Raw genomic sequence first — 23,063 nt, forward strand, 5'->3', positions numbered from 1 at the left:
ATCATAGTAATCCAGAGACCCAGGGTAATACTCTGGGAGCCCAGGTTTGAATTCCACCACAGCAGATAGAATTTGAATTCAATAAATCTGGAATTAAAAATCTTAATGACACTATGAAATAATTGTTGATTGCCATTAAAGCCCACCTGGTTCAATAATTTTTTTTTTAGGGAAGGAAACCTGCCATCTTTACCTTGTCTAAATGTGACTCCAGGCCCACAGCAATGCGGTTGACTCTTAAATGCCCACTGAAATGGTCAAGCCAGCCACTCAGCCGTATCAAACAAAGTTTACATAAAGGAATGAAAACTGACTGATCGTGCAGCATTGACCTAGGCACTTCAAATGACTATGGCAAATCCAGCCTGTTGACCCTTGCGTGGTCCTCTTTACTAACATTTGGGGTTATGACAAATTGGGGAGCTGTCTCACAGACTGGTCAAGCAGTAGCCTGATACAGTCATGTTGACTGATTCATACATTAGACAATATCCTATGCACTACCATCACCATCCCGGCGTATGCCCTCCTACCAACCCTGTAGAGATGGCACCACAATGGAATACAGTCGGAAGGGAGTTGCCCTGGGAGATCTCAGTATCGACTCCAGACCACCAGAATAAATGGCATGGATTTAGAGCCAAATGGGTAACCATGAAGCACTGTAGCCCATCAGCTGCAACAGAATTGCATCCAACAACAATCTGTAACCTCATGGCTTTGAATATTCCCCCACTCTAGAAGGGCAGCAGATACATGGGAGCACCACTACCTGGAACTTACCCATAAAGCCATTCTGACTTGGAAATATAATTGCCGTTCCTTCACGGTCGCTGGGTCAAAATCCTGGAACTCCCTGTCCAACAGCACTGTGGGTGTACCTACACCACAATGGACTGCAGCAATTCAAGGAGGCACTCGCACCACCTTCCCAAGGGCAATTAGAGATGGGCAATAAATGCTGGCACAGCCAGTGAAGCCCACATCTCATAGATGAATTTTTAAAAAATGCTGCCTGAATGATGCAGAGTTATTAATGCACATATTTATCAGTAACAAACAGGGAATAGATATCTCGTGAAGCCAAATCATTGCAAATTGCTGGCTGACTGGTGCTGTGTGAAAATAGCACCTTGTAAGTATCTGCCAAGTGGTTTCTTTCATTATGTTGCTACAATTTCACGTTTGTTGTCCAACTGGAAATATGGTAATTAACAGCATTAATACTCCTTTCTGCTGCCACGGCTTGAAAATAGATGGCACAGACTGTTGCCGGGAGTTCTGTTCACGTTGAGGATAAAACAGCAACTGCCAGAATTGAGTTTCACTGGATGATATGACAATGCCGCTAGAGATGTCATGTTACTTCCTCGATGTTGGATGAAAGTGGCGTACTTCCAAAGCTGGAATCTTGATGGGTTTAATTGGAGTCAGGATTCCTTAGTTGTAAGAGACACTGGTTTCAGGATGGTAAACAGGCTCCCTTATCAAAACCACTGTGTTAGAACTTCTAATACTTCTATCACTGCTATCATTACGGGAAATCAAAACCTGTGAAGACTTGCCTTTGAACATGACTTTCCATGTAGCCATTGTTACTTTGAAACTGTTTCAAGCTATCAGGTGACTGGCTGAACCATTTTGCCTGCCTAGCCATTGTCCAGATGAACATTTTTTTTTTATCTTTTATGTCTCAAATGTGAATAAAATGTGAAGGGAAGAAAAAGCAGTTGAATAAAAAAAACAAAAACATGAACTGAAGTGCAATACATAACATTAGGGAAATTACAGAAATTTGGGAGTACATTTGGTTGATGCATCAAAGAGAACCCAGGGCAAGATATCATGGAAAGTGACCAAAAGCTTGCAAAGTGGACTGAATACATACATGACTTATTTGAGAACAAGCCAAGAAGGGCCAACAATTAGGACAAACATGAATGGTCCAAGATCATGAATGATGAAGAAAGAACATTAACAACCAAGATGAAAAATAAAGCAGCAACGAGAAATGGTTACGAAACAAAAGTTAAGACGACTTAGGAATAGACAAACTTCATTAGAAAGGAGTCCAAAACTCAGAAGGTTTAAGCAAATTAATACTTAGTGCACTTCCTAAAAAGCCTAGAACAACCTAATGTGAACTCCAGCTTTCTAGTACAAAACCAATTTTCAATCCTTCTAATGTGCCGTTAAATCCATGACTATTAATCTTCTTCATAAATTTCAACCAGAAAATTTCATTAAATAGCTGATTAAAATCAATGTAATCTGATCCACTAGATAGACATCATGCTACAAGCTAATTTTTATTCAAAATGATAGGAGGTCACCAGCGACAGGAGCTAGCATTCAGACTTCATTCTGAGTAAACACACAGCCAATTTTCAAAGCAGTGTCAATCAGCCAGTGCTAGAACACTGAAGGTATGAGGCAATTGTCTTCATTTACACCAAGAGGTTAAAATAAAAATTGAGAAAGTTACTTTCTCTAATTCAAGGTGTAAGTGGAGACGATGAATGATTTCAAAAGGAACTTGGATGGGCACTACAGGGAAATAAACTTATTGGGCCAAATTGCCTCCGTCTGTGTCATAATAACTCTAATTTGTGACACAAAGACCAATGAACAGCTGCTACACAAGGGCTTCCTAATTTGTTTCCAATATATTTTTCTCATCAACATTATTCAGTATAGCTGTATTTTTACACAAGTTCCCACAGCTACCAAGACCGTTAGCAAGCAAATTAGGCCCTTCCAATACAAACCATAACATTTTAGTCCATCTCAGTAGCGCCCAAAGTTGGATGACACTACAGAGGAATAAAATTACAGGGCCAAGGAGCCTCTGTATCAGTGATTCCCTAATTTGTGATACAAAAAATCCATGAAAGACTATTATACTAGGACTTCCCAATTTGTTCCTAATGTGACTGCGTTTTAACACTCAAAAATTTTGACTCCAGAAGCCAACAAACATAAAACAGCAATAAAGTAGCATATTAACATTCAGGATATAATTAAAGTTCATGTACTACAGATCAGAACTGTGTGCAGTTTTGGTTGCTGCACTTGCGCAAGGATATTTTGGCCTTGGAGGGAGTGCAGAGGAGGTTCACTAGGCTGATACCGGAGATGAGGGGGTTGGACTATGAAGAGAGACTAAATACACTGGGTCTGTACTCGTTGGAGTTTAGAAGGATGAGGGGGGGGATCTTATAGAGACGTATAAGATAATGAAGGGGATGGATATGGTAGAGGTAGACAGATTCTTCCCGCTTAGAAAGGATAGCAGGACTAGAGGATACAGCCTCAAGATAAGGGGGGACAGTTTAGATCGGAGCTGAGGAGGAACTTCTTCACTCAAAGGGTGGTGAATGTCTGGAATTCTCTGCCCGTTGAAGTAGTGGAGGCTACCTCGCTAAATATATTTAAGTCAAGGGTAAGTAGGTTTTTGATAGACAAGGGAATTAAGAGTTATGGAGAGAAAGCGGGAAAGTGGAACTGATCCACTTCAGGTCAGCCATGATCTTATTGAATGGCGGGGCAGGCTCGAAGGGCTAGGTGGCCTACTCCTGCTCCTATTTCTTATGTTCTTATAAGACACAGGAGCAGAATTAGACCACTCGGCCCATCCCGCAGACCAAAAGATGTGCTGGTTAGGTGCATTGGCCACGCTAAATTCTCCCTCACTATACCCCAACAGGCAGTGGAATGTGGCAACTAGATTTTCACAATAGTTCCAAAGCAGTATTATGTAAGCCTACCTGCGACACAAATAAATAAACTTTAAAACACAAACTAGCATACGCCAAGCAACATTTTACAAGTAGTAAAACCAGAAATTGCTAGAAATACTCAGCAGCTCTGGCAGCTTCTGTAGAAAGAGAAACACTTAACTTTTTGCCACAACAAAAGGACCTTGCATTAAGTTGATCTTTCTCTACCCCCTAGCTATGACTGTAACACTACATTCTGCACTCTCTTGTTTCCTTCGCTATGAATGGTAGACTTTGTCTGTATAGCGTGCAAGAAACAATACTTTTCGCTGTATGCCAATACATGTGACAATAATAAATCAAATCAAATCATTGGACGTTCACAGATCTGGATCAAATTCCTTTTCTCTCTCCACTATTGTTGCCAAGCCTGAATATTTCCATTTTTTAATTTCAGATTTCCAGCATCTGCAACGTATTGCTTTTACAATAATATTTACACAAGATTTTGTTTAGAAATTTATTTTAGAATCTCAAACAATGCTATTCCTGTCTGACAGCACCAGGGACCTAGGTTCAATTCTGCCTTTGGTGACTGCGTGGAGTTCTCCCCATGTCTGCATGGGTTTCTACTGGGTACTCTGGCTTCCTCCCACAGCCAAAGATGTGTGAGGAAGGTTGATTGGCCATACTTAATTGCTTCTTAGTGCCAGGAGATTAGCAGGATAAATACATGGGGTTATGGGGCTCGGGCCTGGGTGGGATTGCAGTGGGTGCAGGCTTGATGTGCAAAATGGTCTCCATGAGCACTGTAGGGATTCTATGTAAAATGCATTAAATTAAAAATTAACATGGACTAATGTGTTAAATTGATAATTGAATGAGTTGTCTCCAGATTTAAAAACAGCAGGCAAGTCAAAATGTTGGGTGGCAATTATACTGTTCTGACATAAGGCAGAATATAATGCATTTTACCCAGAAGGAAAGGAGTCATGCTAACATGTCATTAATACGATGACAAATATACTTAAGAGATCAAGCCTCAAGACATACCAGCAAAAGAGAGTTCAACATAAAACTAATAACTTTGACTATGTAATTATATAATAAGGGTTCCCAAGTCCTCAGGCAATTCATAGTTCTTGTGTCTGCTACGGGACAAACGAAACAAAGTGAATGTAGTTGAGTTGAAAGGATTATATAAGTGAGTGTACTACTTGTTATTAGATGTCATAAGTATCCTATTGTTGACTTGCAGCCTATTTTCAACTACAGTTTTACTCTTGAAAGGGCAATATAAACACTGAGTTCATGTTAACACAAACACAAACTTTCAATTATTTTTCTGTAATAACAAATGTCCATATTCTATCAAATGTTTTACATTTTTTGAGTAAAGCATTACATAATACAATATACTTCGCGAAATTGGATGGAACTGCATAATAAAAGTAGCACAATTGTCTAGTAAAGGTGTTCTGTAATTACACTCAAGCCTTTTCTTCTTCTATGATTCTACCTGTGATCTGGGCATACGATACTGTGCCTAAGGGATGCAACAATAAGATTCCTTGTGTTTACTGCATATCCTGCATTCAGATGAATTTCTCATCTGTCAAAAGATGAACTGATAAATGCCATGGTGAGAGAAAGACAGTGTGGAAGTAAAAGCTTCTTGGTTTCCAAGTACAAGGTCAAGTTGTTTTCTTCTCCAACTAAAATTCAGTCTCTTCCAGGTTATTCCTTGTACTATGGAAAACAACACGCTAGTCCATTCCTGTTTACGGGTTTGGTTCAACTTTAGACTAGGAAACACAAACTAGGCAGAAGGCAATTTAAGAGACAAGTGCCCTAGATTGACTGATTCTGTCCAACTCAAGTGGGAACTAAAATCTTTCTGCTGTGTTGGGAATTGGTTCATTGCACTGCCAAGCTAATAACTATCTCCCATGCATGTGGCAAACCCACTGTTTTGAGTCCTATGCAATGGCATATTAGCTTTTCAACACACTTAGGACACTAAGGGGCAATTTAACATGGAATGAAACCAGAGCACTCGGAGAAAACCCATACCAACATGGAGCATGTGCAAACGCCACACAGACAGTCATCCAAGGCCAGAGTTGAACCCAGGTCCTTGGAGTGAGAGGCAACAGTGCTAACCACCAAGCTGCCCACATAAGATGGTTACTCCAGACAAGTTTGAAGGGCTCAATAATCTACAAAATACCTAGTGGTAGATACAATAGTGCTGAATAAAGCAAAATGCTGGGTGTCATAAGGAGGTAGTTAATATAAACAGACAAGGCTCACAAAGCAGCCATTAAGAAACATAACAAACTCAGGGCTTATGCCAGTCTGAAATATAAATCCATGGAATAACAGTAATGTTTGAGAGTAAAAGCAGCAGTTAGATTTTGGAGGGATTAACAGATTGTGATCATATTTCAGCAAGAAAACACAGTGCATCAAACTTACAATAATTTGCTCTAAATGTTGTGGAGTGGTTACGAATAAACAGCCTATCGCTCTATTAAACATGCTGTTGACATAGGCAGATCAACAAAAGCATCCTCTGCTAAGTTTATTTAATACTCTTTACTAATGACATTTGACTTGTCATGTAACTAAGGCATAAATATTCTGCATTTTGTAATGAAAGGAATTAAGATGTTGGTCATCTAGTTGTTCAAGGGCAATTCATTACGGTTTGAAGAAAGAGACGACCTATTCTGACAACTGGGCAGTGTATTTATAAGTACTTTGAAGATAAATATACTTCCAGTCAAATTAGACATAAAGTCTACAAGTATCAAATAAATAAAAAACCAATAGCGAGGTCTGTAAATGTCACTGCTGAGAATGATAGACCAGAAGCAAACTTCTAAAAGGTTTTGGTAGAGGGCGCTAACGAACCAAGTTTTAAAGCTAATACAGGTAGATGTCAAATAGGTACACTGAGAAAGAGCAAATGAATTCAGACACATGTACAGTAACCATTATACTGATGGAGGAAATTTAACTCAGTATAGTGGTTAGTGGTGGGGCAGTGAAGGGGAGTGGGGTAGGAAAAGAGCTCTGGCAAACAGTCAGTCAGTGGGATGCATTATTGAATATCTTTGGGCTTTGTACATGGAAAATTGCAGAAAGGTCAAGACACTAGTATCCATTAACACTATGCAGCTGAAAAGGTAATACTTAGGAAGAACTGAGCATAATGTAAAAAAAAGACCTTAATACACAGGAGCAGAGTTAAGCCACTTGGAGTCTGCTCCACCATTCAAACATGGCTGATGTTTTTCTCAGCCCCATTATCCTGCCTTTTCCCCATAACCCCTGATCCCCTTGTTAATCAAGAACCTATCCCTGTCTTAAAGGCACTCAATGACCTGGTCTCCACAACCTTCTGCAGCAAAGAGTTCCACAAATTCACCACTGAGTGAAGAAACTCCTCATCTCTGTTTTAAAGGATTGTCCCTTTAGGCTGAGGTTGTGCCCTCTGGTTCAACTTTTCCCTACTAGCGAAAACATCCTGTCCATGTCCACTCTATCCAGGTCTCGCAGTATTCAATATTTTTCAATAAGATCCTGCCTTATCCTTCGAAACTGCAACGAGTCCAGACTCAGAGTCCTCAACCATTCCTCATACAACAAGCTCTTCATATCACAGATCATTCTTTGAACCTCCTCTGGATTCTTTCCAAGGCCAGCACATCCTTCCTGAGATATGGGACCCAAAACTGCTCAGAATACTCCAAATGGGATCTGACCAGAGTCATATACAGCCTCAACACTGCATCCCTGCTCTTGTATTCTAGCCCACCAAAAATGAATGCTAACATTGCATTTGCCTTCCCAACTACTGACTGAACCTGCACGCTAACTTTAAGAGAATCTTGAACAAAGACTCCTAAGTTCCTTTGTGCTTCTGATTTCCTCAGCGTTTCCCCATTTAGAAAATATGCCTCCATCCCTCCTTTCAAAGTGCATAACTTCACACTTTTTCACATTGTATTCCATCTGCCATTTCTTTGCCCACTCTCCTAATCTCTCCAAATTCTTCTGCAACTTCCCTGCTTCCTCAATACCTGTCCCTCTACATATCTTTGTATCATCTGCAAAATTAGCAACAGTACCTTCAATTCCTCCTTCCAAATCGCAGATGTATTTTGTGAAAAGTTGTGGTCCCAGCACCGACCTGAGGCACACCACCAGTCACTGGCTGCCAACCTGAAAAGACATCTTAAACCCCACTCTCTGCCTTCTGTCAGTCAGCCAATCCTCTATCCATGCCAGAATCTTACCCTTAACATCAGGTGCTCTAAGATTACTTAATAGTCTCCTATGTGGCACCTTGCTAAAACCCTTTTGGAAATCGAAATAAATTGCATCTACTGGTTCTCCTTTATCTAACTTCCTGTTACCTCCTCAAAGAACTCAAACAGATTCGTCAGACATGGCCTCCCCTTGATGAAGCTGTGCTGACTCAGTCCCATTTTATCATGCATTTCCAAGTACTCCATGATCTCATCTTTGATAACGGACTCTAAAATCTTGCCAATGACTGAAGTCAAGCTAACCGGCTTCTAATTTCCTGTCTGCTGCCTTCCTCCCTTCTTTGACAGCGGTGTTACATTAGCTACTTTCCAATTGTCTATTATCATCCCTGCCATGATGTGGAGATGCCAGCGTTGGACTGGGGTAAACACAGTAAGAAGTCTCTCAACATCAGGTTAAAGTCCAACAAGTTTATTTATTACACAGCCACTAGCTTTCGGAGCACTGCCTCTTCATCAGGTAAGTGGGAGTCCTGTTCACAAACAGGGCATATAAAGACACAAACTCAATTTACAAAATAATGGTTGGAATGCAAGCCTTTACAAGTAATCAAGTCTTAAAGGATGTACCATGCCTCAGGACACCCTTTCCTGCAGCGTATCAGGTAGACAACGTTGGCCAAGTTGCAAGCACCATGTACCTGGTGGGTAGTTTGCTGCGGACAATGGCTATTTGAGGTTGTGTGGTTGTTTGAAGGCAAAAAGTGGGGGTGTGAGGATGGCTTTGGTGAGATGTTTGTCTTCATCAATGACACGTCGAAGGCTCCAGAGAAGATGTCGTAGCTTCTCTGCTGCGGGGAAGTACTGGGCAACAAAGGGTACTCTGTCTACCGTGACCCATGTTTGTCTTCTGAGGAGGTCGGTGCAGTTTTTCACTGTGGTGTGTTGGAACTGTCAAATCGATGAGTCGAGCGCCATATCCTGTTCTTATCTGGAGGTGTCTGTTGCGATCCTCCTCACCTGAGCAGATCCTGTGTATACGGAGGGCTTGTCCACTGCAGATGCTACAACAATGGATGAACGAACACCACTCAACAATCACCAGGCAAGAGTGTTCTCTTTCTGTTGGGGAACACTTCAATGGTCATGGGCATTTGGCTTCTGATCTCTAAGGTGGCCTCCATGATACACAAAGCAGAGTCGCTGAGCAGAGACTGACAACCAAGTTCTGTAACACTCCGTACATAAGGATGGCCTCAACTGGGATTTGGGTTCATGTCACATTATCTGTAACCCCCACGACTTGCCCGGGCTTGCAAAATCTCACTAACTGTCCTGGCTGGAGACAATACATATCTCTTTAACCTGTGCGTGACCCTCTCTCCACTCACATTGTCTGTACCTTTAAGACTTGATTACCTGTAAAGACTCGCATTCCAATTATTTTGTAAACTGAGTTTGCGTCTTTATATGCCCTGTTTGTGAACAGAACTCCTACTTACCTGATGAAGGGGCAGCACTCCGAAAGCTAGCGGCTTGTGCTACCAAATAAACCTGCTGGACTTTTAACCTGGTATTCTGAGACTTCTTACTGCGTTTACCCTCCCTGCTTCCAGTGATTCCTGAAAGATCTGCACCAGTATCTCCACAATTTCCTCAGCTATCTCTTTTCGAACCCTGAGCTGTAGTCCATCCAGTCCACGTGATTTATCCACCTTCAGACCTTCCAGTTTCCCCAGGACTTTCTCCTTTGTAAAATATAAAAATAATTTATGGGAATTCCGAGAAATTAATTTGACATAATTACAAAAATACCTGTGGTGTAAACATCGATTGTGAACGATAGCGGCAACATCTGTCTCATATGAAACCTACAGGACTGATCAGATCATTGACTACTTGAAAGGCTGGTAGAAGCAGATTCAATAGTAACTTTCAAAAGGAAATTGGATAAATACTTCAAAGAAGAAAAAAAATGCAGGACAAATAGGCGAGTGGGATTAGGTTAGTTGGATAGTTCCTTTGAGAACTGCCACAGGCACAATAGGCCAAATGGTCTCCTGTGGTCATTTTTATGAAATCCAATCATTGATGTGCAATCAACAAAGCAATGAGAATCCGAAGCTGTAACACTGCACCTGTGAAATCAAAGTCTGAAGAAACCCTGTTGAAGGTGTATAGTGCTCTAATGGAGATGCCAGCATTGGACTAGGGTAAGCCCAATAACAATTCTCACAACACCAGGTTAAACCTGGTGTTAAGCTGTTGGACTTTAACCTGGTGTTGAGAGACTTCTTACTATAATGCTCTGCGCAAGCTAATTTTGAATATCACATTGAATACTGGCCCCTAAGGCAGAAAGTACAACAACTTAGTCCAGGAGTGGGATACAAGAGCCATAAGATATATTTTACTATTTAAAGATTGGTTACGTGTAGAGGTTAGAAAGCCAAGCATGATGATGCGAAAGCCAGAGCAACCTGAGGTAAACAGCAGATATACTTCAAAAGCTGCACAAGACACCATGGGTACAAACCATGGCAACAGGCAAGTTTTTGAGGAATGTTAGGAAATCGAGAAGCACTTCATATAGCAATTAATACTTGAAATGCTCTTGCAGGTAGAAGTTAGGTGCAGCGATGGGAATGGGGAGGGCAGCACAAGCTTTGCTAGGAAGACAAAAAAGAGTCAAATATCTCATTTGTACTCAATAGTTCTGACACTGGAAGACTGTTGGATGCCAGAACAGCTGGATGGCTTTTCAGCAGAAGCTTGAACTAAATATAATGCATACAGATGTTGAACTTTTTTGCCTAAGTTACCATGATGGAGCCAAGGGGGAACAAAAATAGTTAAATCAACTACTTATAAAAGTAAAATTTCTGCTAGAAGAGCAATGGTAAGAAAAACAGTGAATCATCTCAAGTGGGGTGGAGGAAGGGTGGAAGATTTCTTTTATCTCCATGGTGCAGCTTGCACGTCAATTTCGTTTACTGGCAAGTTAAAAGGGCATTTGACAAACTAGGTTGCAGCAACTGATGTTGCATTTTGCATTATAATTCTGAACACAATACTGTATTTTAATTGTAGAACATTGCAGCACAGAAAGAGGTCGAGTGCTCCAGCAAGTTTGCACAAGTTATCAGCTCTAATTCCACATTTCCTTTGCTCCCTTTCTAAATGTTCCTTTTTGTTTTTACACAACTATTTCAAAATGAAGAATGGTCTCTGCTTTAGCATCTGTTTGCAACAGAGAATTCAACATTCTAACTATGCCCACTATACATATGCTTTAGAATAAGCCCTCTAATTCATTATGCAATACCACTACTTACATCAAAAGGAATCCAAGGATCATGCTCATTATTAAACTGGAATACAACTCAAATCCTAGTGTCTCATTACTAAATAGTATGTTTATTATTACCAATATGTACATGTAGTTTAGGAATCTATCCACTTTGATACTGGCTGCACACATATAGATAAGCTCACACCGAAATCAACAGAAGTCAGAAGAAGTCATGCTTAACATTTGAGTGCTGTGAACATAGCATACAATAATAACTTGCATTTTTTTGCAGTGTTAACATAACAAAATGCCCCAAGGCATTCACAGGAGCATAACACAACAACTTTGAAACATCTTGAAAATTGTGTCCAGTTCTGGTTGCAGAGATACAAAGGAGGAACTGTAGAGGAAATGTAGAGAAACAGAAAGCATTTTGAGGCCAGGGTTTTAAGGAAAGACTGAATTTTTCAGATATGAAATGGAATGTCCGAACAATTCGGATGTCAGTCCCTCCTTTTCCTTTTGTAGGATATCTGATCAGTTAGCACTCTCTTCTCTTACGGCACTGAAATGGGGTAGACCAATTGATTTTTTTTTCATTCATCTGATGTGGGCCAGCATTTGCTGCCCAACCTTAATTGCCTTTGGCTTACATTTTTTTAAAGAATCAACCACATTACTGTGGATATGGCGTCAAATGACCAGGCAAAACTGGCAGATTTCCTTCCCTAAAGGTCATTAGTGACAATCAACAATGGTCATGATTAGCCTTTTAATTCCTGACATTTTTTTTTCTATTGAATTCAAATTTCACCATCTGCCGTGATGGGATTCAACCTTGGGTCCCCAGAGCATTACCCCAGTTCTCTGGATTACTAGTCCAGTGACAATACCACAACACCACCACCTCCACACTAATTTAGTTTAAAATTAAATAGAAAGTAGAAAAAGCTTAAAATAGTAGAAAGCAAATCTAATGAAGAAGTAGTTGTTTCAATATCTAGAATAGATGCCCAGATGGAACAGTGGATGAAAAGCCATGGAATTACTAATGCTGCCAGGAGGAAACTTGAGGTTTTCCTCTATATAGGAAACTAGGACTAGCTTTTTTTAAATCCATGATTATCTTGAGGTAATGCTATTCTAATGCACTTCCTGAATATTTATTTCATCTTGACAACTAGTTTAAAAATAATGCACTGACTCGGGTTACTTGCTTGAAAAATGCAATAAATTAAAACACAGCATATAAATGATCTTATAGTTTAGGGCTGCTAATTCTTTTGGATTACTTGCAAACTCTTCAACAGAAGTTTCCAAAGAAAATAAGCAGATTTATTTTACAAAAAACTTTAAATTAATAACTCCTGTTTTATGTAAAGCTTTTAATGCAGAATAATACTCCAAGGTACTTCAGGAAGGTATAATGAAAAATGGATGTCAGTCAAAGGAAGACAGATTAAGAAGAGTAATCAAAAAGCTTTGATAAAAACAGGTTTTAAGACTATCAGAGAACACCCTTACCATGGAAAGTAGTTAATTCGTACCCTGCTCTTGTAAATTACAATCCCACTTGACAGCACACCAATCATAATTTCTGTGTTGCTTTGATCCTATAAAAGAGAAAGTTTCATGTCAAGTTTTGCGTAAAAGTAATGGTAAAGATTGAAGACAAATATCTGTAGATATTGTCTTTAAGTCCTTTAGTCTAAATGGAGTAATCTTTCGCCCCAGACTTGTAAAATCACAGAATCAGCAAAATTGTAAACAGTGATTGAACTAAAGTTAGAAAAGTTGCCAAGTTTTTTTTCCAACAATACTCAACGTCTCTACTAACATCTAAAAGTTGTAAATGTACCATGCTATTGTTAATATGCAACAGTATATAGCTTGTACAAATCATTTTTTAAAAAAAATTAGATGAGAACAGTTGGCATTCCATTTTGCAGCCAAATTAAAGTGTTAATAATTGATGGGAATGGCTACCACATTCTCTTTACACCCTAGATAAAGACTCAATTTTCTTTGCTGGACAGAATCGTATTTTATCCTAGTTTCATCATATATATAATACAAAAGAAAACAATAGTTTTTCCATGGGATGTGTTTTTTTGAGAACTTTGGGAAAGAAGAAAAGGTAGTGAGAAGCTGTCCTTCCTGCCAATCAGAAGATTGGAAGTCTGCCATTGGCTACAGTCAGAGAATTTGTTGTAACTTTATGTTTTTGAGATCAGAAATAATGCTATCTTTGAATAATGTATTAAATTGTATTGAATCTCAAAACTTGCTAGCTTCGTCTTTGCTTAAGATGCTTGCTGCAATGTGCTGCACCTTGAGATGTTGTCATCACCAATGCTGAATTTGCATGCCAAGACAGAGCAACCAGAATGAAGTCCATCCCTATAACCTGACTATTCTCCTTGTTCGAAACCCTTTGCAGATACCAATTTACTGCCGTAGAAACAAGACTAACCCAGACTATCTGAAGCTCAAAGAATCATGACCTGCATAAAGAGGCACTGTACTGAATGAAGGTGACTTCAAATGGGGCCCATCTGAAGGAGGAAGGAGGCATCAATCACCCGTATAAGAAATGAAAGTGGAAACCATTTACACAACCATATTCAGCTCTGAAATATGGATTGTATAGAAATAAATTACTGTTTAAAACCAACTAGATTAAGATTAACCAGGGGCTTTATATTAAATCAGTATCTCAGTCAGGTGTTTCACCAACTCAAAAATTCAGTGTGTTGAAAGTGTTGACCATTATGCACATACGAATTCCTGTTTGATATACTAATCCCTAGTGCCTCTTGCAGAGTCAATGGTCTTGTTAAAAGGCATAATATAATCTTAACCCTTTGTCAATAATTTAATTTTGGTTTACACCATAACCAACTGCATGACAAATTCTATCGACAGAGCTTAGATTTGTTTTTATCAATGGTGTCAAATATATAGGGAATATTCAATTTCCCTCACCAAATACAACATTTTGCTGCAAGCATCCTGAGTGAGGACAAAGCTAGCAAGTTTGAGATTCCATACAATTTAATGCATTATTCAAAGATAGGATTATTTCTGATCTCAATTTTTTTTAAAAAACACGTGGCTTTGCTGTTTGAGGGAAGGGAAATTTACTTTATAGTGGTCTAATAACCATCTGATGGTGGTCGACTCACTTGTGGCTAATTGAAAATTCAAATTTAACTAGTCCCATTTCTGCCTTGTAAATTAAAAGTCTGATGGATCCACATTGGGAACTTGGATTTCAATATTCGTATTCAGGCAGCATATGCAAGTGCACTCTAACCTTTTTGGTTGCTGTTGAGAATATGAAGCTCATTGTTATAAAGGAACATACAAATTAGGAACAGGAGAAGGCAAATTGAGCCCTGCTCCACCATTCAATCGATAGGCCTGATCATTCCCTGGTCTCAAATCCACCTCCCCACGTGTTCCCTATATCCCTCTTTTATTAGAAATACATCTAACACCTTCTTGAAACCATTCGATGTTTTGGACTCCACCCCCTCAAGGGGCAGCGAGTTTCACAAATACACCATCCACAGAGAAATAGTTCCTCCTCATCTTAGTTTAAATTGATCACCTCGCAACCTACATCTGTAACCTCTTGTTCGAGATAGCCCCATAAAGAGGAAACATTTGGTCTACATTTACTTTATGAATCCCTTTTAAAATTTGATATACCTCAATCAGATCCCCCTTCATCCTTCTAAACTCCAGCGAGTACAAACCCAAACCATTTAATCTCTCCTGATACATCAGCCCCTTTATCCCGGAATCAATCCAGTGAAACTTCTCTGAACTACCTCCAATGCCATCACGTCTTTCCTCAAATAAGGAGGCCAAACTGGACACAATACTTCAGATGTGGTCTCACCAACATCCTACAATCGCAACAATAATTTTCTACTTTTATACTCCTGTCCTTTTGCAATAACTGCCAACATCCCATTTACCTTTATTATGTGCTGTGCCTACATACTGACTTTCTGCGATTCATGAACATAGTCACTCAAATCTCTTTGCCCAGATGCATTTTGAATCTGCTTTCCATTTAAGTAATAATTTATGTTCTTATGTAATTTGCCTATTTCTTCTGCCAAACCGAACACCCTCACACTTATCCACGTTAAACGCTCCTTGCCAAATGTTGGCCCATTCTCCTAACCTGTCTGCAGAATCTTTATATCCTCTTCACTGCCTGCTTTCTCACCTATTTTAGTATCATTGGCAAATTTTACGATGTTACACTCTGTCTCTGCTTGCAGATCATTTATACAGATTGTAAAGAGTTGAGATCCAAGGACTGACACCTGCAGCACCCTGCTAGTTACATTCTGCCAGCCAGAGAAGGACCCATTTATCCTCATCCTCTGTTTTCTCTCAGTCAGCCAATCCTCAAACCTATCTAGTACTCTACCCCCCATGTTACTATTTTGACATGTAATGTTTAGTTCTAGAAAGATTATTGTTGTGATGGTAATGAAAATACTGGGTATTAATGACTTCCAGGACACCTAAAGAAATAGTAGTTGAGAAGGTTACCCATGTTTGTTTAATAGAGGCAGAATAGCAGAGAGCCTATAAAACAGCAGGTAGGCTTAGCTAGCTGGAGAAATTGTAAATGAGGGACAACTGGCTTGAAGGTCAGTTTGAGAATAGACCAGAACAGGCTATGTTCTCATGGACATGGGTGGAGCGTGGGAAGGCTCTCTGGTTTAAATCTGAGTGTGTTGCTGGGAGGCGTTTTTAGTTGCAGTCTGGAACTTGTGTGCTTTGCAGATCACCAAGAAAAATTTGCTTAAGCAAATGACAATTAGATATACCTGCATCGGAAGCTCAATAAAACCCGAACTTCATCATTGACTGAGTGGAAGACAGATTTGGTTTTGTTTCAGTTCGAACTTGCGAAACAGAAACTGGAAGACTGCCTAGTTTGGAGCTAGTGGGAGAATCCACAGTGGATCCCTCAGTGCCATGTGGCAAAAACAAATAACCAGAAGATTACTGTTCCAATAATTGTAAGCTAATGAGAACAAGGGACTGAGACTCCACAGTCAAGGTTAGGTAAATGGAAGTTTTACCTCGGAGAATAGCTGGAGCTGAGGAGAATTTTCTAGAGAACTGTGGCATATCTTACGTGTGGTCCTACAGAAGCAAATAACTTTTACACTGATGTGTCTTATAAGCAAATAGGGAGTAATAAATGCTTAACATATATAGTTATAAATCATTAATAGTGCTCGCTTTCTTTAAGTCTTTTATATGCAAAGTTTGTTTTGTTAAAAGTGAAATCTGCCATAGTAAATTGGTTAAAACAAAGTTTCCAGATTTTTAAAAAAATGTAAATTGTCCCTTACAGGATTGTAATAATGTGTTTATTGAGAAAGTGGTAAGGCAAATGATAGCATACACTGATATTGGATTAGTGTATGCAAGGCCTATTGTACCAAAATGGGCACATGTGGTTAAAACAGTGCAGCTAAAGCAGTGTGGCTAGTGTTAGGATTCCAGCTAATGTTATTGCTGGACAAGATGTGGGTATGCCGGCGTTGGACTGGCGTAAACACAGTAAAAAGTCTGACAACACCAGGTTTTAGTCCAACCTATTTATTTGATAATATACTCACTAGCTTTCGGGGTTACCCCCTTCGTCAGGTGAATGGAGAGTTCTGGCCTCAGACAGAGCATATAAAGCACAGACAGTTTAGAGATTACTGATTAAAATGCGAATCCTTACCCCTAACCTGCTGTTCAAGACCTGAAGTGGCTGTTCAAGACCGTGTTCAAATTCCTACTTGTTCCCATTTGACTTCAGTTCTTCCACTCACATTATCAGCCACTTCAGGTCTTGAACAGCAGGTTAGGTGTAAGGATTCGCATTTTAATCAGTAATCTCTAAATTGTCTGTGCTTTATATGCTCTGTCTGAGGCCAGAACTCTCCATTCACCTGACGAAGGGGGTAACCCCGAAAGCTAGTGAGTATATTATCAAATAAATAGGTTGGACTAAAACCTGGTGTTGTCAGACTTTTTATTGCTGGACAAGTCAGATTCCAAGATGAAACCTAACTTTTACTTTTTGTTTAGATGAACAGTCATAGGACTGCCAATGAACTTTTAACAAGACAGTAAAACACCCAGCTATACCATTACAAATATATACAAATTTGTAAGGATAACATAAGTTACAAAAAAAATTGTGCTCTAATATTCTAAGTACACAGTCCACATAAACCAATAACAAACCATGTTCAGACATACCACATTTTGAAACCAAGTGACAGATGAGACCCAAAACAATTCTGCAGCTCCCATCGGCTGATGCTTGCCGCATTGAGTCAGCTCGTCTCACTGGAACTCTATTTTCCACACAAGGGTTTCCAATCTCCACTCAGAACACACTCTTTTCTCATACAACGCTTTCTTTCAGAAACCTGAACCAAAGATCCAGCTCCAAGATTTCAACTAGTCTTTTCAGCATTCCTGTGCCCTGAATCGTCTCATGCATTCAAGTTCCCAGGTACCCAGTCGTGCCAGTAGACCACTACTGCTTCAGAGGTTGATATGATCATTTCAGGTTTCTGACTTCTCACCTAGCCAACCTTAATTCTGGTTCCTGCAGTTGCGCCTTCAATTCAGAACTCTGTCGCTGCTTCTTTTTGAATCTGCCTAAACAAGACCGTGTTCAAATTCCTACTTGTTCCCATTTGACTTCAGTCTTTCTGGAACACTGTTTTGTCTCACTTCCTGGTTTCGGGCTTTTATTTCTTCTGGGAAATTTGCTTCTGCAGTTCTCTGTCCGGTGTCCAGCTTTTCCTGGCACTCACTCAACCAACTCAAAAACTCTTGAAGCCCGAGTGTGGATCCTACTTGCTAAGCAACAGCCAGTTCTTCTAAATCCTTTTATTTGCCTTAATGTCGTAAACACACATTACAAATACAGAAACATAAAATTAAATTTACTTAAAGCTACATCTAATTTTTAAGTACCCACAAATACAAATATAAATTACTTAAAATTACCTGTTTTCTGACACTTGTCCACAATTTACACTGGTCAACACTAACCAAGAACTCAATGCATGGGGAACCATACCTTGCTGTCTGTGATCCCACTTAATGGTTGACCAAAATGATTAATAATCTAGGTCGATCCAATCAATTTAACTGCACAGTAATCACTCCCCAAATTTGACAGCATGTATCATTTACCATTCTCCATTTCTGTTGGCTGAAATTCGAAGAAACAAACAAGATGTTCCTTCAGTTCAACTATGATCTCAATAAAACAAATTTGGTGAGCATCTGAAAATTTATGAGCGAGGAACAAATTTTTAAAAAATACGATGAACCATAACACTTTAAAATAACTGTACTCCACAGGAACAAATAAGCTCATTTTTCCTCAACGGATACTCCAGGAAATCAAGAGACAAGGACCAGATTTATACTTACCCTTGCATAGTGCAATTCAACGCCATATAGTTCTAAGCTGCGTGCTGTATTTAGGTAATTAAATTCTGATTCTGCGGGCGATAGTCCTCTGTTTTGAAAAAAGCATATTTAAATTGTGAAACACATCTGAGACACAAATGTTTCAAAACATCAAAAAAGTATTACTAATTCGCACTAGAATAACATACTTATGTTGCTGATGCAATTTTGCGATTTCCTTTTCAAAGTCTTGAGGTTGGTTGGCGATAAAGGAATAATTGGCGAGGTAGCCTGGCAAGTGCTCTGAATTGTTGTAATCTCCCAGTTCAGCTTTAAAAGTAATTGCAAGAGTTAGAAGCAAATATTTTGGTTATCCCAAATTAAACCTTTATAGCACTGGAAAAAAGAAGTTACTTTTCTGAAACCAGAAGAGAAAGCGCTGGAAAATCTCAGCAGGTCCGGCAGTATCTGTAAAGAGAGAAAAGAGCTCATGTTTCGAGTCCAGATGACCCTTTGTCAAAGCTAAAAGGCATCGAAAGTGGGAGATATTTATACTGAAGAGGGAGGGAAATGAAAAATGAGCCACTGAAACGAGGACTGCTAAACCTGTCCACAGACAAAACAAAGAGTGTGAATGGCCAAATGGCAGAGAAACTGTAACCTGTGACAGATGAAGGTGTGGTAGATGGAGGGAGAATTGGACAGAAGTAGAACGTAGAAAAGGGAAAGTGCGGAGAGGGGGGATGAAGTAGGGGGAAAGAGTTGTTGGGGGTGGGGGAGAAAAATGAAGACAGACAATAAAGAAATAAAAGGTAGAGAACAGTAAAAAATTAATAGAATGAAAACAAAACGGGAGCCAAAGTGAGATATAGCATATCAACTGAAGTTGTTGAATTCAACGTTGAGACCAGAAGGCTGTAAAAGTGCTTTGCCGGAAGATGAGGTGCTGTTTCTCCATTCTGCGTTGAGCTTCACTGGAACATCTATGCCTTTTAGCTTTGACAAAGGGTCATCTGGACTTGAAACATCAGCTCTTTTTTCTCCTTACAGATGCTGCCAGACCTGCAGGAGATTTTCCAGCGTTTTCTCTTTTGGTTTCAGATTTCAGCATCCACAGTATTTTGCTTTTATCCTATGTTACTTTTTTGTTCTGCAATTCTCTTCATTTCATTTCCATGGAAAATGGTCATCCTAAAAACCTTGCTGAAGAAACGCTCTTCATTTGTGAGATTTAACTGGATAGTTTATTATTACAGTACCTCTAGGTAACCAAACTTATCCTCATCACAGACAATATCTAGTAGAGGTGGCAGTTTGAGGGGTGGGGAAGAGGAGGCGGAAAGAGAAGAACAGGAGAAATAAGGGTACAGAAGGGAGGGAGTCAGGAGCAAGTGCCAAGGGTGACTTTTGGATGCCAACTATAAAGCGTACACTGCACTAATGCATTACAGATCATGGACCAAACTTCAAGGTTTCTTGGAATCTGTGCTTCACCTAATCTGTGTGTAAACCAATTGCTTCAGCAAGGGCTAAATATATTTTTTAACGTGTCAAAGCTTTTACTCCTTGATGCCATGTTTGAAGTGCTGCTTCCAAATTCAAATTAACAAAAATGGTCCAGATATTTGGTCCTCAGAACATTACCAGAACAAATCTTATGAAATTTTTTTTTTATACTTTAGAGATTTAACAAATCTGGTTTTTCCCAATTAAAGCAGAGAAGGAGTTTTTTTCCTCTGAGGGGTGAGTGTCTCTGGAACACTGTTCCAGAAGGACATATTTTTAAGGCAGAGGTGGACATTATTGGTAAGCAAGGGATGATAGGTTATCAGGGATAAGTGGATGCAGGTTTGAAATTAGTCAGATCAGCCTTGATCTTATTAAATGGTGGAACAGGCTTGAGGGGACCAAAAGGCATATTTGTGCTCCTTTCCACAAGCTTGTAAAGAAATGCAGCAATAACAAAGCCTCGAGAGAACAATTTAAAACAGTTGATGAACAAGTGGAGTTGGCATTTAATAAGCTGCCACACAAGAGCTTATGGTGTTGGAGGCAATATTCTGGCATGGATAGAGAATTGGCTAACTAACAGGCAGCAGTAGTGATGGAGGGGGGTGTGGGGTGGAATGCCACCTTATACATTAATGATTTGGCAGAAGGATCAGAGAGTACCGTGGCCAAATTTGCAGATGATAAAGGTAGGACGGAAGGCAGGATGCAAGGACATAAATAGCTTACAAAGCAATACTGATAGGTTAAGTGAATGGGAGAAAATTGGCAAATGGAATTCAATGTGGGTAAATGTCAGACTGTTAATTTTGGAAGAAAGAAAAGGTGAATTATTATTTAAATGGAGAGGTGCTGCAGAAAGCACAGAGGGACTTGGGGACCCTTGTTCATGAAACTCAAAGCTAGCAGAAGGTAATATGGAAGGCTGGCTTTTATTTCAAACAAGCTGGAGTATATGAGTAAAGGTGTGCTGCTGCAACTGTACAAGGCGCTAAATGTAGACACCTTAAGAATACTGTGTACTGTTTTGGTCCCCTTATTTAAGGAAAGATACATCACTGGAGGCAGTACAGAAGAGGTTTATAAGATGATCCCAGCTAAGGAGGAACTCTCACATGAGGAAAGATTAAACAGGTTGGGGCTGTACTCCTTGGAATTCTGAAGAATGAGTGGTGATATGGTTGAAACATGCAAAATTCTTAGACAGGTTAAATGTTGGGAGAATGTATCCACTCATGGGAGGGTGTAGGGCCAGAGTGTATCGTCCCAGAATGAGAGAGATTTGGGGAAGAATTTTGTCTCTCAAAAACTGGTGAATTTTTTACCACAGGAAGCTGTACAGACCAAGTCTTGAACACTTTCAAGGCTGAGATCAATAAGTTTTTAAATCAGTAGGGGAATTAAGGGGACAAGGCAGGAAAGATAACTGAGTGTTAGATCAGCCATGACCTTATAGATAGCAGAGCAGGCTTAAAGGGCTGAAAGGTCTACTCCTGTCTTATAGTCTTATGGAATGATATCACCAAAAGGTATTAGATGAAGGGAGGCAACAGATAACATATGAGTGGGTATCAGGTGATAATAATGATACAGGTGTAGAATGCAGAGTACATTTGCTGAAAAAGGATAGATTGGTCAATAATGCCATTGGCAGTGGAGTGAAAGGCTCACGAGGGTAGGCTCACGAGGGTAGGCTCACGAGGGTAGGCTGAGGGACTTGAGGTTGTTTTCGTTAGAAAGAAGAAGGTTAAGAGGTGACCTAATTGAGGCATACAAGATGATCAGAGGATTAGGTAGGGTGGACAGTGAGAGCCTTTTTCCTCGGATGGTGACGAGGGGACATGGCTTTAAATTGAGGGGTAATAATTATAGGACGGATGTCAGAGGTAGGTTCTTTACTCAGAAGGTAGTAAGGGCGTGGAATGCTCTGCCTGCAGCAGTTGTGGACTCGCCAACTTTAAGGGCGTTCAAATGGTCAGTGGATAGACATATGGATAATATTGGAATAGTTAGGTTAGAGGGTCATTAAATTCGTTCCACTGGTTGATGCAACATCGAGGGCCAAAGAGCCTGTACTGCGCTGTCATGTTCTATGTTCTATCTTCTATGTTCTATAGCAGTGTAGGATGTGGAACATTAAACAAAGGTTCAAAAGTACAAAATTACAACAGAGTTATAACAGAGGAAAGCAAAAATATTTGCCATATGGAACTGAAATTATTAAGCATATACTTACACTGAACAGAGTAAGAAGCCAGAAGAGCTGCAATGTTATATGGACAAGGCAACCTAGAAAAGGGATAATTGAAAGGTATTGCAGTTATTCCACAGCAATTACGATTACTTGGACATTTTGTGAAGGGCCTAAAACCTCACACTGCATATTTTTATAAAATTTATATAGATATCCTCATGACTACTTCTAATATTTTAAAAACTGGGCAAAGACTAGAAAAAAATGGCTGAATATGTCTGTCTTCCGAACAAACAAAATTACCTGGCCGCAGCAGGGAAACTCTAATCGTTAGCTCTGAGGAGCTACTAATGAGCCCCTATGGGCTGCACAAGCCAAATTCAAAGAATGTAATACAAATTTTATTTGCATTTCATTACCCAGGCTGACCAACTGAGTCTGCTCATCTGCTAAGATAACGGGCCCCACAATCTTCCTTTCAATTCTTAGTGGGGACCCAATTGAGGGATGCACATCCCTTGTCACTCACTGTAGAGAGGTGGGAGCCATGTGACATCAGCCTTGGCTTGTGAAACCAGTAATAATGCCTTGCTGGGCTGAAAAGG

At 39.7% G+C, this 23,063-nt stretch overlaps 1 protein-coding gene across 4 annotated transcripts in view; it reads right to left on the minus strand.

The window, feature by feature from the left end:
• The window catches only part of ptpn4a (protein tyrosine phosphatase non-receptor type 4a), a 307,923-nt gene that overhangs the window by 122,697 nt on the left and 162,163 nt on the right, over positions 1–23,063 (minus strand). For all 4 annotated transcript variants that reach the window (XM_080199483.1, XM_080199485.1, XM_080199482.1 and 1 more), the window contains 4 exons: positions 22,501–22,553; positions 18,965–19,085; positions 18,777–18,864; positions 12,813–12,901 (listed from right to left, as the gene is read on the minus strand). In XM_080199483.1, coding sequence (XP_080055609.1) covers positions 12,813–12,901; positions 18,777–18,864; positions 18,965–19,085; positions 22,501–22,553 — 351 coding nt within the window. The remainder of the gene's footprint in view (positions 1–12,812; positions 12,902–18,776; positions 18,865–18,964; positions 19,086–22,500; positions 22,554–23,063) is intronic.

This window comes from Carcharhinus amblyrhynchos, chromosome 11 (assembly GCF_965287045.1).
Source record: "Carcharhinus amblyrhynchos chromosome 11, sCarAmb.v2.hapA, whole genome shotgun sequence".
NCBI lineage: Eukaryota > Metazoa > Chordata > Chondrichthyes > Carcharhiniformes > Carcharhinidae > Carcharhinus > Carcharhinus amblyrhynchos.